General features: G+C 34.8%; 1 protein-coding gene across 1 annotated transcript in view; it reads left to right on the top strand.

Annotated features, from left to right (window-relative positions):
* The first annotated feature begins 3,420 nt into the window (after positions 1–3,420).
* Positions 3,421–15,788, top strand: part of LOC111050624 (diuretic hormone receptor-like) — a 139,026-nt gene continuing 126,658 nt past the window's right edge. Inside the window, exons 1-2 of the mRNA XM_039441168.1 lie at positions 3,421–3,436; positions 8,963–9,152. Of these exons, the coding sequence (XP_039297102.1) occupies positions 3,421–3,436; positions 8,963–9,152 (206 nt within the window). The remainder of the gene's footprint in view (positions 3,437–8,962; positions 9,153–15,788) is intronic.

Below are 15,788 nucleotides of genomic sequence, written 5' to 3'. Positions count from 1 at the left end.
GTAAAACCATCGTAAGTGAAAAACATTAAACAGTAAACATCGATGTTAGATGTTGAAACATCGATGTTTCTAAACATTGATGCATCGATACCCATCCCTAGTGAAATTCAAACATAATATAAACATCTAAACATCTAAACATATGAACAGGAGCTGCTTGTTTGATAGTACAGAACGTTATAATTTCACACACGTAAATCCACTTATAGATCGATTGAGCCAGTTTCTTAGAACGGAACTCCTTTCTGATGCGGACATTGACTGTTTTTGTAGTTATTTAATTGATTCGTTTCCAGGAAATTATGTGGTCCTACCAGCAGTAACAGCAATGATTATCAATGACGCGGAAGCTGATTTATCATTCTTAAGAAATAATGTAAAAGAAAATAATTTCACTGCTTTCGTGATAAATGACGGTCGGCAGGAAGAAGCAAATGACGGCTGGTGTGGTTCTCATTGGAGTGTTGTTGTTTATGATTCTTTACACTGTAAATTTTATATTCTGGACTCAATGAACAAATGTAATGAGAGATTTTCCATGTCTCTGATAAGAAGAGTTAGCTCAATCCTAACCTACAAGAAGATAATTACCCTTCCATGTCCTCAACAGACTAATAACTACGATTGCGGTGTTTTTGCAATGTATTTTTTGGAAGAAGTATTTAAATATAGGAAAATGTGTAGTTCAACCTGTCTCGAGGATGGTCTCTCTCTTAATACAAACTTTGATGCTACGGTATATAGGTGGAAGATTCTGTGTAAAGTTTGTAATTTTCTAAAACCCAAGTCTTGTGATTTGTTAGTCTCTAATGATTCTCCATGCAGTAAGAACATATCATATCCTAGCTCTAAACAGATAACGATTTCCAAGACTAGTGATATTTCTCTGGGAACTAAACTTAAAAAGTCAGCTAGCATGAAACCATTAAAAAACGTAGTCAGAATCTTTGGCGACAGTCATGGTCGTGATTTAGTAGATAATTTGAATAGATCTGAACTTGAAAAGACAACTAGTGGTTTTATCATGCCAAGTGCCAAATTCAACCCCATAGTAAATAATATTAAGAGTGGTACTAGAGATCTATCCAATAATGATCATGTGGTCATTGTTGGAGGAGCGAATGATGTATACTGTAATCAAGCTGGTAGTTTTCTAAAAAGCATGCTTTCTCTACTTCAGGTGCTAAATTTTACAAATGTATTAATTTCTACAATACCAATAAGATATGATTTACCGGAGTGGTCATGTGTTAACGAAGAGATTAGAAAAACTAACAGTAGAATAAAACAGTATTGTGGAAGGATGCAAAATGTTAAGGTAATAGATCTTACTGATCTTAAAAGAGAGCATTTTACTAGGCATGGGCTACACCTGAACTGGAGAGGCAAGAAGAGGATGACTGATAAAATCAAAACAATATTAGATGAAAAGGGTAATAATACAGTTATCGAGCTTCAATATGACCTGAGTCATCGGGGAAACTAATTAGTGGTCCTGTTCATATAGGTAGAAACACAACGATCCTAGAATATACTAGAAAACAGGACCGTAGCTCTGATTTGAAGGTTTGCGCTCTAAATATTCAATCTCTGAGAAATAAGTTACTTGAACTTGAGACTATTTTGAGTCGTAAAGAGTTTGATGTCATTTGCTTGAGTGAGCACTGGTTACGTGAGGAAGAGATTAATTTTTATGTCCCTCAAAACTTCAAACTAGCTGGTTTTTACTGTCGACCGACTCCATATGGTGGTTCTTTAATATTTGTGAGAGAAGGAATTGATTTTAATATTATTGACATTACCTCTTACTGTTATGAGGGTTCTTGTGAGGCAACAGCTGTTAGGATTGGTAGATTAAATACTCTAGTAATTAGTATTTACCGCACTCCTGGCTCCCGTTTCAGAGATTTTATGGTTAATTTGGAACAATTACTGGAATATGTAACAAGTAAGGTAAATGGCTTTAAATTCTTGATACTAGCAGGTGATCTAAACGTAGACATTCTTAAAAATTTTGAACCAGACACACAAGAATTTTTGAATTTATTGAGATCTTTCAACCTTTACTGTACGAATTACTCTCCAACTAGGTATGAGTCATGTCTTGATAATGTAATTACAAATATATCTGCGGATTATTTTAGAGTAACGCTTTTAGAACAAGGTTTAATATCTGACCATTCTGGTGTTTGTGTTTCGTTTGATCTAGAAAGAAAGTCATCTTCAAAAATCTCTAATGAATGTAATAAATTAAATAGAGACATGACTATAAGACTTCTTACCAAGAAAAGATTGCTACATTTGAGAAAGTCTCTTATGAATATTTGTTGGGAGAAAATTTATAAAACTGACAATAATGTTGATATGGCAGTTAATAGTTTCTTAAATATCATAGTTGAATCCTTAAATCGCTCCTGCCCTAGAGTTTTGGTGAAAAATAAAAGTAAAAAACAATCCTCTTCAAAATGGCTCTCACCTGAACTGGAAAAATTACACATTCTATTATTGATTTCTTACAGTAGATTCAAGAATACACTTAGTGAATATGATAAAGAAGTCTATAAAAATATAAGAAAGCACTACCGATTCAAGTTGAAACAAGCGAAAATAAAGGTAAATAGTGAATTTATTGCAAATGCTAATAATAGGTGTAAGGCTGCTTGGTCAATAGTCAAGAGAGAATCTAATCTCATGCCTGCTTGTAAAAAACCAATACCAATCTCTCCAAATGTATTGAATGAGCTCTTTGTTAATGTACCAACCAGAAGGTTGGATGATAGACAGGACCAAATTGATACGTCATTTCAAAATTTTCTGATTAATGCTCCAAAGCCTTCACACAATTTTAAACTTAAGACAATTGATAAGTTAACCGTTAAATCCATTGTTAATAGAATGAGTAATTCTCGTAGTGAGGATGTGTTTGGAATGTCTAATTACTTGATCAAAGAAATAATTGACTCAACCTTGCTTCCTCTAACATATATTATAAATTTTATTATTGTCATGGGCTACTTTCCGGATTGTTTGAAAGTGTCCAGTGTTACACCTGTTTTGAAAAAAGGAGATCCAAAAAATCCTGAAAATTACAGACCAATTGCTCTTGTGCCTATCATCAGTAAAATAATAGAATTTTGTCTGCTAATGCAACTCTATGAATATTTCATTTTCAATGGCTTATTATATCCCCATCAATATGGCTTTAGACCAGGTCACTCTACAATAGACGCTGTTGAGAAAATTGTAGACTTTGTACATCAATGTTTTGAAAATAAATGTGCAGTAGGGGCAACCCTATTAGACCTTAGCAGAGCATTTGAGAGAGTTTCACATGTGATTCTCTTCAAAAAACTGGAACATTATGGTATAGTAGATAGAGAGTTAAAGCTATTGAAAGGTTATTTGGTTGGCAGAAAACAAATGGTAAAGTGTGCAGGTAAATGCTCTGATGTATTGAACATAAATACAGGTGTACCTCAAGGATCGGTCCTTGGGCCTTTCCTTTTTCTGGTTTTCGTAAATGATTTCAGTTTCAATATACCAGGTCTTTCTGTATTGTATGCTGATGACACCTCAATAATCCAATCAGATGCTGAAATCGAAAAACTTCAGGATAAACTTGACATTTCCTTGAATCAGGCAAAATCATGGTATTTATCTAATGACCTAGAATTAAATGAGCAGAAAACAGAGAAAATAACATTTACATTAGGGCATACTCTGAACCACAATAATCTTAAGCCTGTCAAATTACTAGGTGTAATATTGGATGGTAAACTCTGTTGGGAGGAACATGTGAATAGTCTCTGTAAAAAACTTTCAAGGGTAACATACCTCCTCAAGAGATTAAATAGTTCTGTTAATCTGCAAGTATTGTTGATGACCTATCACGGACTTTTCCATTCTCATCTTAGTTATGGGATAAGAATGTGGGGCAATTGCCCAACACATAAAAAAGTTTTCATATGGCAGAAAAGGGCAGTTAGAGCTATTTTGAACCTTTCCCCAAGAGAAACTTGCAAGCCTCACTTCATCAAACTGGGTATACTGACTCTGCCATCTCTATATATATATTCCAATTTGATAAGTGTAAAGAAGAATTCTAACAACTTTCACAAACATAATGAATATCATGCTTACAATACTAGGAATAGGGAAAAAATTATGAAACCAAATCTCAGATTGAGTAAGAGCATGAAAAGCTACCCCTATTTACAGTTGTTATTTTACAATAAACTACCAATTGAAGTTAAGAACCTGCCTCAAGAAAAATTTAAAGTTGCCATTTCACAAATGCTAAAAGAAAAGGCTTACTACTCTACTGAAGAGTTTTTAATTGATAGCATATAACGTTTTCTACTTAGAATAAAAATGTAACTTACATTGTAAGAATAGTATTGTGATTACTATGTTATGACTTTATATAGTAGTACTAGTTGTAGTGTTAGTCTTTGTGTTTCTCTTTTAATATATTACGAATTGCTATTTATCTATATGCTGTGTAAATGTAATGTTTCGAAATATTTTGCTATACCTACTTATGTTAATAAACTCAGTTCACGTTTGATTTGTATCCCATAGAATGATTATCCATTTTCGTGATAATCTTTCCATCTGATAGAAATATTTCCCAACTATTTTAAAATTAATTCCTTTCAATTAAGAATATCATAATTTCTTCGGCATTATTCAGTTAATTTAATCATTTTTCTTTTATTTTCAATCAACTATTAAATTTGTTTTTCAATTGTGAGAATATTGATACTGATGAGCACGCATCAGTTATTACTAGTAGTTCTGTGAACAGTAGACCTCACTACAGTATATTCTCATCCCAAAGTACTTGATTGAAACTATAATAGACCTTATGGAAATACAGCAATAGACTGGCTTCTCCACACATCTGTGTAATCACTTGTCAGCTGATTTATGATGAATAATTCTATAGTCTGATTTTTTCTCTGATATTGGCGTATGAAGGAGGCTCTTTTCCTTTTGTATTATAATTGAAATGCAGAATTTTCAAAAACCTTGTTTATACGTCGACGCGCAATTAAAAAAGGAACATACCTGTCAAATTTCATGAAAATCTATTACCGCGTTTCGCCGTAAATGCGCAACATAAACATAGAAACATTTAAACATTCAAAATTAAAACATTAAGAGAAATGCCAAACCGTCGACTTGAATCTTAGACCTCACTTCACTCGGTCAACACTAAGAAATATCATAAAAAATATTGAAAACCTACCTTATAGAAATAGACACGGCCAGACATCTGTGTAATGCATGCAATGAATGATCCACTTGTCAGCTGATTGATTATGAATAATTCTATAGTCTGATTGATCCCACCTTCAAAGTAGATGATATAATACCGTAGTGATATCAGAGCATGGAATAGTTCATTTTCTTTTCTTATTATCCTTGATATGCAAAATGTTAATAACCCTTGTGTATATACAGTGACGAGTAGTTGAAAAAGGAATATTCTGCCAAATCTCATCGAATTCTATCAACGCGTTTGGCCGTAATCGCGTTAAATACACACAGACAAAAGCAAATCGAGTTTGAAACATTGATAGACCACACTATGTTCGGTCGAAAATTTCAGTTAATTCTTCTCAAGTAAATCATCGTATAGGCTACTGATCATAAACGAGCGTAGGAAGTTCTCACTTTTGACTTACTGAAGGCCAAAGTTGTTGTCCGTCTGTTTGTATATTCTACAATAGCTTTAGAAAGAATTATCAATCAGCTTCAAATTTTGAACACGAATTCTTCAAACCATTTTTTAGGTCAATTTCGTTATACAACAAAATTATTCACCCCTCGTCCTTTTTCAGGATATAAATAACATTGGATGTGCATAAGTGCACTCAAAATTGTGTGCGAATTAAGTTATAATTCAAGTTACGTAAGTAACATAACCTTTAGACTGTTTACTGATCGAAGCGAAGGAAGTTCTCACTCTTGACTTACTGAAGGCCAAAGTCGTTGTCCTTCTGTTTGTATGTTCTATAATAACTTTAGAATTGATCAATCAGCTTCACATTTTGAACACACATTCTTCAAACCATTTCACAGGTCAAGTCCGTTATACAGAAAATTGGTTCACTCCTTCGTCCTTTTTCAGGATATGAATAACATTGGACATTGACATTTTTTTTGCGATTTAGTCATCTAAAAAATTTATTGCATGCAATTACTAGAGTTTTTTCATTAATTAATTTATAACATCAGCTGTGGCTGTTTGGAATCTATCACACAGACATACCTTCATGCGCTGACATTATGATATCAGCCGGTTGATATACAACATAATTATTTTACAACTTTTTCATCAACGAACTGATACGGGTTGAGATATCAATGAGCGGTTCTCGCACTACCTCCGTGAACAAAGCCATAGTGCATTCGTACGACGTCAGCACAGGTAGGGCTCCTACACCAATAAAAACACTCGCTGATATAGATCAGCTGAAATCAACGAATTTTTATTGGTCTAGGAGCCCTACCTGTGCTGACGTCACATGAATGCGCTATGGCTTTGTTTACGGAGGTAGTGGTTCTCGTCATTCATTTTCTCTAGAAACTCTGTATCGGAATCGTTTCTTATCACATAACTAACTTTTCATTTAAAAAAAAATGGATTTGGATTAATATGAAGGACAGAGATGTTAAAGCGAGAAAGTAGTTTTTGAAGAGTAATTTTTCATCTCAGATAGGATCCCCAATGAAACCGACTGTCGAAATTCTTGTAACATAAATACTTAGCTGTTTCCATAATTTCGCCATCTCTGTATAATTGAGTCGCAAGTTTCAAAATAAAAATAAAATAGGTCTCCAGCCAATTCTCCAACCCAGGGGATCACTAGCTATTATTAACATCCCGATAGTCGCGCCCTCCCTAATCACACGAGCAGTCGCGTGTTGTATTTTGTACAACATCAAATTTTCCAAGTGTTATGTACTCTGTTTACTGTCAAAACACATTAATTAATTGTATAATTACTTTTTCCATCTTCTTGGATTAATTTATGCCTATGAACATTTGGATGATTACCATTTAATAACCCAATAAGGTACACCAAGCAAAGCCATCAATCCTGTGTTTACAGTCCCAGTATACAGTCTTTCCCTATCTTATGCAAAGTGGGACTCATGTACTGTCGCGACTAAATGGCACCTAAAAACTGAACTATTGGCCGATATGAATAAAACAAGAGCAAAACTCATGAGCAAGAGCATGGAGCATAAGGTTTTGCTCATGAGCAAAAGGTAGAAGCAAAAGCATTTGCTCATGTTTATATGAATAAGCTTTACCTTATACTCTTACCTCATGCTCCTGAACTCTGGAGCAAATGCTCACGTATTTTAAAGATTTTTAATCAGCTGATTCGCTTTTGTAGCCTTACTTTGTTTTTATAGCTCACGGAAGCGCTAAATATGCTGGTAGGGGGCACCGCTTGTGTTTGCGTCGTCTGCTTTGTTTTTTATTTATGAATAGAGTTTAAGGTTAGTTAAGCTTATAATTTTGAAATAATAGCGTAAAAAATTTCATCTCTATAATAATCTTCAGCATATTCTTATGATATCAATAGCCTTCTTATAATCGTCTACACTCTCATCTTCTTAAATGCCTATTTCCTATTTTGTGATGGCTATCTTTATATCAGGTAGCTATCTTTTGTTTTTATTCTTTTGTAGGAATAATGGTGATTATTTCCTTAAATGCCTATTTCCTATTTTGTGATGGCTATCTTTATATCAGGTAGCTATCTTTTGTATTTATTCTTTTGTAGGAATAATGGTGATATATACATGGTTGAATCGAAAAAGAGTTTTATAGTTCTCAACTATTGGTTGTGATTGTATTAGTATTGTTTCCTATTACTCACACAAACTATATAAGCATTTTTACTATGAGCAAAAGGTGATAAGCTGCTCCAGACTAGACTCACCTTTTTTGGAGCATTTGCTTCAATAGTTGGGCAAATACTCTAGTTTATTCATACAATTTTGAGCATAAGCTTCTACTTTTGAGCAAATAATAATAAAAATAATAATAATAATAATAATAATAATAAAAATAATAATAATAATAATAATAATAATAATAATAATAATAATAATAATAATAATAATAATAATAATAATAAAAATAATAATAATAATAATAATAATAATAATAATAATCATTTATTCGACCAAAAACAAATATTGTACAAACAAATTGAAATAAAATAGCATAACTGGTGTAGCAGACACCCACGCATGCACAATACATGTTTATCATCATAGTCTAAATGAAGCCCCAGAGGTAATCCTGTGTGGGGCCCTTCTTCGTATATATAATCACAATAGAAAATGATCAAACAAAAGATAGAAAATGCTCAAACTATTTTTTCGATGAGCATGAGCGAAAGGTTTCGCTCACGTTTATTCATAGAAAATGAAGCAAATGCTCAATATTTCAGGAGTATGAGCAAATGCTCAACTTTATTCATATGGCTGAGTTCGGTTGAAACTCAGTGGTGTGATGGGGGGAAGTTTTGGAATGCATAGGTGACTAATTCAATGACACCACCCCATTCAATAGTTTTACTATTTTTCATAATTTACTATTTTTTACTAGCAAAAAAACTGACATTGTTGTACTTTTTAAAACAGCGCGACTGCCGGAAGGTTAAGGAAGTCCAAAGCCAACTCGGATAGACCTGCAAGCCTCCCTGAAACATTAAATCAACAATTATTTCTATTTATCAATAAGCGATTTATTATTTATTACCAAATTATCTATTGAATAAATGTGATTATTCAACAATTTCCATGTGTGACTACAATATTATTCATTTGCACAGTGTAATTTGAAAATTTAATTAATATCAATGGATTTGGATTGATCATTGATAATAGGTTTCATTAATCCAACTGATTTTATTTTCTTCGTATGTTTCAGTAAACGCAACAAGGTTCTGCCACTTGAATGGTTCGTGGGACAACTACACCGACTACACGACCTGCAAAGATCTCAACCAAATGCCTGAGATAGAGCCTGGCATAGAAGTGGCAACTATGATCTACTCCGGTGGATATGCACTCAGTCTAGTGGCACTTCTCATAGCTGTTTGGATATTCCTTTATTTCAAGTGAGTAGATCCATAGAGTAGAGATACTAGTAGTTATGTGAACAGTAGACCTCACGCATTTATAAACCACAGTCTCCTCTAATACTGTCCATCAGAGTAAATTCTGTCCTGTCTTGTCGTGTTGGCGATATATCGGTGTGAAAACGACTAATGGCTGTTTGGGTTGTTGTATCGACAATGCTAATTATTTGATTTAAACAGCTATGCTACTATCATCAAAAGCTTACCGAGATGAAAGCAGAGAAAAGTCGGGATAAAATACTATTTTGCATACTTCAAGTTATCAATTGAATGCCTCACTGCATACAATGAATAGTACACAAAACAGCTGGTTTCTAATCAAGTAATCAATATTACTTAATTAATTGAATATCATACGTCGTTGCATGCAATTTATAATTCACTCGACAGCTGATTTATGATGAATAATTCTAATGTCTAATTTTTACTCTAATATGGAATATGAAGGAGGCTCCTTCTCCTTTCATATTATCCTTGAAATGCAACATTTAAAAAACCTTGTATATACGTCGACGCGCAATTTAAAAAGGAACATACCTGTCAAATTTCATGAAAATATATTACCGCGTTTCGCCGTAAATGCGCAACATATAAACATATAAGCTTAAAGAGAAATGCAAAACTGTCTTCTTGAATTTTAGACCGCACTTCGCTCGGACAATTAAATATACTATTACATTTTAATAGATCACTTGCCTCCAGTTAATCATTTGCTCTTTAGTGAGGTCCACGTTATAATGGCAGTGTTTGATTAGCAATTGTATTGCTATCCTTGTCTATCATTCAACAAAGTGGATGGCGCTAAGCAAGAAATAGATAGCGCTATCTGCTTTGTTGAATGATAGACAAGGATAGCAATACCATTGCTAATTGAACACTGCCATTATAACGTGGACCTCACTATAGTGGATGGCGCTAAGCGAGAAAGAGATAGCGCTATCTTCTTTGTTGAATGATAGACAAGGATAGCAATACCATTGCTAATCGAACACTGCCATTATAACGTGGACCTCACTATAGTGGATGTCGCTAAGCGAGAAAGAGATACTGCTATCTTCTTTGTTGAATGATAGACAAGGATAGCAATACCATTGCCAATCGAACACTGCCATTATAACGTTGAACTCACTATAGTGGATGGCGCTAAGCGAGAAAGAGATAGCGCTATCTTCTTTGTTGAATGATAGACAAGGATAGCAATACCATTGCTAATCGAACACTGCCATTATAACGTGGACCTCACTATAGTGGATGTCGCTAAGCGAGAAAGAGATACTGATCTTCTTTGTTGAATGATAGACAAGGATAGCAATACCATTGCCAATCGAACACTGCCATTATAACGTTGAACTCACTATAGTGGATGGCGCTAAGCGAGAAAGAGATAGCGCTATCTTCTTTGTTGAATGATAGACAAGGATAGCAATACCATTGCCAATCGAACACTGCCATTATAACGTTGAACTCACTATAGTGGATGGCGCTAAGCGAGAAAGAGATAGCGCTATCTTCTTTGTTGAATGATAGACAAGGATAGCAATACCATTGCTAATCAAACACTGCCATTATAACGTGGACCTCACTATAGTGGATGGCGCTAAGCGAGAAAGAGATAGCGCTATCTTCTTTGTTGAATGATAGACAAGGATAGCAATACCATTGCCAATCGAACACTGCCATTATAACGTTGAACTCACTATAGTGGATGGCGCTAAGCGAGAAAGAGATAGCGCTATCTTCTTTGTTGAATGATAGACAAGGATAGCAATACCATTGCCAATCGAACACTGCCATTATAACGTTGAACTCACTATAGTGGATGGCGCTAAGCGAGAAAGAGATAGCTCTATCTAGATTATAGTTCTATAGTAACATATGATATGGAAATTCCAATTATAATTAAGAGATTGGGAGAAGAAGAATATACATGCTAAAAGACGAACTTTAAACCCTCAAAAACAACCCTTAGAGTTGAAATATTGCCAAAAGATTTCTTAGTGCGCCTCTAAAGGGTCAACTGAACATACCTACCAAATTTGAACGTTTTTGGTCCGGTAGATTTTTAGTTATGCGAGTGAGTGAGTGAGTGAGTGAGTGAGTGAGTGAGTGACTGAGTGAGTCAGTCAGTCAGTCAGTGAGTGAGTGCCATTTCGCTTTTATAGATAAACAGAACACAATCCTCTGAAATGATCGTGTTTATATTTCACAGCTGGCTATATGTCATTTTATGAATTTCCGGGATGCGATATTTTGATTTTTCACATACTCACTCGCTCACTCACTTTTTTACTATCCACATTTGTCTCAGCGAAGGATGAATTATCCTTTTAATGTCATTCAGCGAGTTTTCTCAAGGAATAACCTAGTGCAATCGTATTTTTATATCATAAACCTACAATGTACCAAATTTCGTGAAAATCGTTAGAGCCGCTCGCTCACTCACTTTTTTACTATCCACAGCTGTCTCAGCCAAGGATGAATTATCCTTTTAATGTCGTTCAGCGAGTTTTCTCAGGGAGACCCTATACAATCGAATTTTTTTATCATAAACCTACAATGTACCAAATTTCGTGAGAATCGTTAGAGCCGTTTTCGAGATCCGTTAACATAAATAACCAGATAATATACGGGAATTGCTCGCTTAATATAATAGGATACTGTATTATGATTAACTATTTTAAAACTTGAAAAGAAACTCAAACCTACTCCTAAAACAACAGCTGTAATCTCTATCATCTTTGAATAATATTCCAACAATAGGTCTGAGTGATCTCATTATTTTCCCCCTCCTACTTCCCTTTTCGTTTGTTTCTTGACCTCATCCTCCTCCTCCTACTTCTCATCCTGTTCTTCACCCTCCTCCATCTCCAACCTTCTCTTCCTTTTCCATCTGTTTCTCCTTCTAATCAACCATCATTCGCTCCTTCTCATCCACTATAACCTCATACTTTTTCCTTATCATCCTTCCCCTTCACCACTCCTCCTCCTCTCTACCACCTCTCATCCTCTTCTACTCTCACTCCGCATTCTTCTTCTTTATCATGTTTCAATACTCCATAACATTTCCTTTCTCTCTCACAAACTTTCCTTTCTCTCTCCTCATCGTTTACCACACCCCTTGCTCCTCAACCACCACCACTAGCTTTTTATCTTCCTCTATCTCCTCCTCTACCCCTTTCATCCTCCTTCTCATCTATCTCTCCTCCTCCTCCTCATCAAGTCTTTCCTATAGTGAGATCCACGTTATAATGCCAGTGTTTGATTAGCAATGGTATTGCTATCCTTGTCTATCATTCAACAAAGCGGATAGCTCTTTCTCGCTTTGCTCTGTTGCCAGATCGTTCTCCAACAATGTCGAATATGATTTATTTACAAGATATTTAAACTTTATTCAATTTGAAATTATTAAAAATATAATTTTTTGCTTAATCATATTACATATTAAGCGAGCAATATGTAAGTATTTTCATATCTGGTTATATTTATATCTGGTTATCTGTTATATGGTTATTTATGTTCAATGGATATCGAAAAAGGCTCTAACGATTTTCACGAAATTTGGAATGTAGTAGGCTTATGATATAAAAATCTGATTGCACTAGGTCTCATCCCTGGGAAAACTCGCTGAAGGACATGAAAAGATAATTCATCCTTGGAAAAAAAAGATGATAATTTCCTCGTCAGTCGATAACAGAAGATGCGTACGCCTGTGTGGGAGATCAGCTGCATAATCAATCAGCTTACCGTATCTCACGAGAAATATGATCTAGAAATTCTAATAGACTTGATCAAAATAATCTGATTTGTTGACATGACATGGTAAATCATTCTAAATTAGAGTATTTTATCATAATTTTCAAGTTAATCACTTTTTTACTATCCACAGCTGTCTCAGCCAAGGATGAATTATCCTTTTAATGTCGTTCAGCGAGTTTTCTCAGGGAAGAGACCTATACAATCGAATTTTTTATCATAAACCTACAATGTACCAAATTTTCGTGAGAATCGTTAGAGCCGTTTTCGAGATCCGTTGAACATAAATAACCAGATAAATATACGGGAATTGCTCGCTTAATATAATAGGATACTGTATTAATGATTAACTATTTTAAAACTTGAAAGAAACTCAAACCTACTCCTAAAACAACAGCTGTAATCTCTATCATCTTTGAATAATATTCCAACAATAGGTCTGAGTGATCTCATTATTTTCCCCCTCCTACTTCCCTTTTCGTTTGTTTCTTGACCTCATCCTCCTCCTCCTACTTCTCATCCTGTTCTTCACCCTCCTCCATCTCCAACCTTCTCTTCCTTTCCATCTGTTTCTCCTTCTAATCAACCATCATTCGCTCCTTCTCATCCACTATAACCTCATACTTTTTCCTTATCATCCTTCCCCTTCACCACTCCTCCTCCTCTCTACCACCTCTCATCCTCTTCTACTCTCACTCCGCATTCTTCTTCTTTATCATGTTTCAATACTCCATAACATTTCCTTTCTCTCTCACAACTTTCCTTTCCTCTCCTCATCGTTTACCAACACCCCTTGCTCCTCAACCACCACCACTAGCTTTTTATCTTCCTCTATCTCCTCCTCTACCCCTTTCATCCTCCTTCTCATCTATCTCTCCTCCTCCTCCTCATCAAGTCTTTCCTATAGTGAGATCCACGTTATAATGCCAGTGTTTGATTAGCAATGGTATTGCTATCCTTGTCTATCATTCAACAAAGCGGATAGCTCTTTCTCGCTTTGCTCTGTTGCCAGATCGTTCTCCAACAATGTAGAAATATGATTTATTTACAAGATATTTAAACTTTATTCAATTTGAAATTATTAAAAAATATAATTTTTTGCTTAATCATATTACATATTAAGCGAGCAATATGTAAGTATTTTCATATCTGGTTATATTTATATCTGGTTATCTGTTATATGGTTATTTATGTTCAATGGATATCGAAAAAGGCTCTAACGATTTTCACGAAATTTGGAATGTAGTAGGCTTATGATATAAAAATCTGATTGCACTAGGTCTCATCCCTGGGAAAACTCGCTGAAGGACATGAAAAGGATAATTCATCCTTGGAAAAAAAGATGATAATTTCCTCGTCAGTCGATAACAGAAGATGCGTACGCCTGTGTGGGAGATCAGCTGCATAATCAATCAGCTTACCGTATCTCACGAGAAATATGATCTAGAAATTCTAATAGACTTGATCAAAATAATCTGATTTGTTGACATGACATGGTAAATCATTCTAAATTAGAGTATTTTATCATAATTTTCAAAGTTAATCACTATTTTACAGTTTAAGTTTATTTAATTTGGTTTGCAAACAATATATATTATAACTTTCTGTTTTCAAAAATGTTTGGACTGAAAATTTTACCTGATTCAAGTGTATGGAACATAACCTACTTTTTGGAATACTTGTAGTGTATAAATCAAAATTCGGGGAAGAATCTATTTTGGGCTGAGCCTGTTAGTCCTTCCCCAATCACTTTAAAGAATTGAGTTCTGTTTATCAGTATAAATAGATAAATAGTGAGCAAAGTTCTGTGTCCCGATATTAAAATATAATTCATCATCTTAAACGAGAATGAACAGCTTTATTACATCAATAAACCTGATCAGTCTGTTACCGTCTATAGAAGGCATTGAAAAGACTGAGGATCCTATGGTTCTCCAACTACTGCCTTATTTTCCTCCCTATCTTTTCCTACCATTTCTGACTTATCCACATTTCTTTATCTCCAGAAATCGGCGAGAAAGAGTAGGACATTATATCAGATTGGATTGAGAGTGAGAGAGAGTCTGCGTATGAAAGGGAGTAGATATGTGTTAGAAAGTGAGAGAATAGAATAGAATAGCTGCCTTTATTTTTACCTAGGAGGGCGGAGTTAGGGCGCAGCCGGCCCTCTCTTACGCTCAACCCTCGAAGAGTTAGTGAGAGATTAGATTGGATTTCTTTATTAATGTATGTTACAATATTTACTGGCTTATAAACAATTTACATTAAGTGTCGAAATGCTAGTTATTCAACGAATTTCACAAAGTTTGAATAATTAATCAATGAGAATAATGTGAATGCAATAAGAATAACGATAATATAATATGTGATGTAACTTCATAATCGGCGGTGTTTCAAGAAATAATTGTCGATCTTCTTTGTTGAATGATAGACAAGGATAGCAATACCATTGCCAATCGAATACTGCCATTATAACGTGGACCTCACTATAGTGGATGGCGCTAAGCGAGAAAGAGATAGCGCTATCTTCTTTGTTGAATGATAGACAAGGATAGCAATACCATTGCCAATCGAACACTGCCATTATAACGTGGACCTCACTATAGTGGATGGCGCTAAGCGAGAAAGAGATAGCGCTATCTGCTTTGTTGAATGATAGACAAGGATAGCAATACCATTGCCAATCGAATACTGCCATTATAACGTGGAACTCACTATAGTGGATGGCGCTAAGCGAGAAAGAGATAGCGCTATCTGCTTTGTTGAATGATAGACAAGGATAGCAATACCATTGCTAATCGAACACTGCCATTATAACGTGGACCTCACTACAGTGGACGGCGCTAAGCGAGAAAGAGATAG

The sequence above is a fragment of the Nilaparvata lugens genome, chromosome 14 (assembly GCF_014356525.2).
Source record: "Nilaparvata lugens isolate BPH chromosome 14, ASM1435652v1, whole genome shotgun sequence".
NCBI lineage: Eukaryota > Metazoa > Arthropoda > Insecta > Hemiptera > Delphacidae > Nilaparvata > Nilaparvata lugens.
This window is presented reverse-complemented; position numbering and strand designations above follow the sequence as displayed.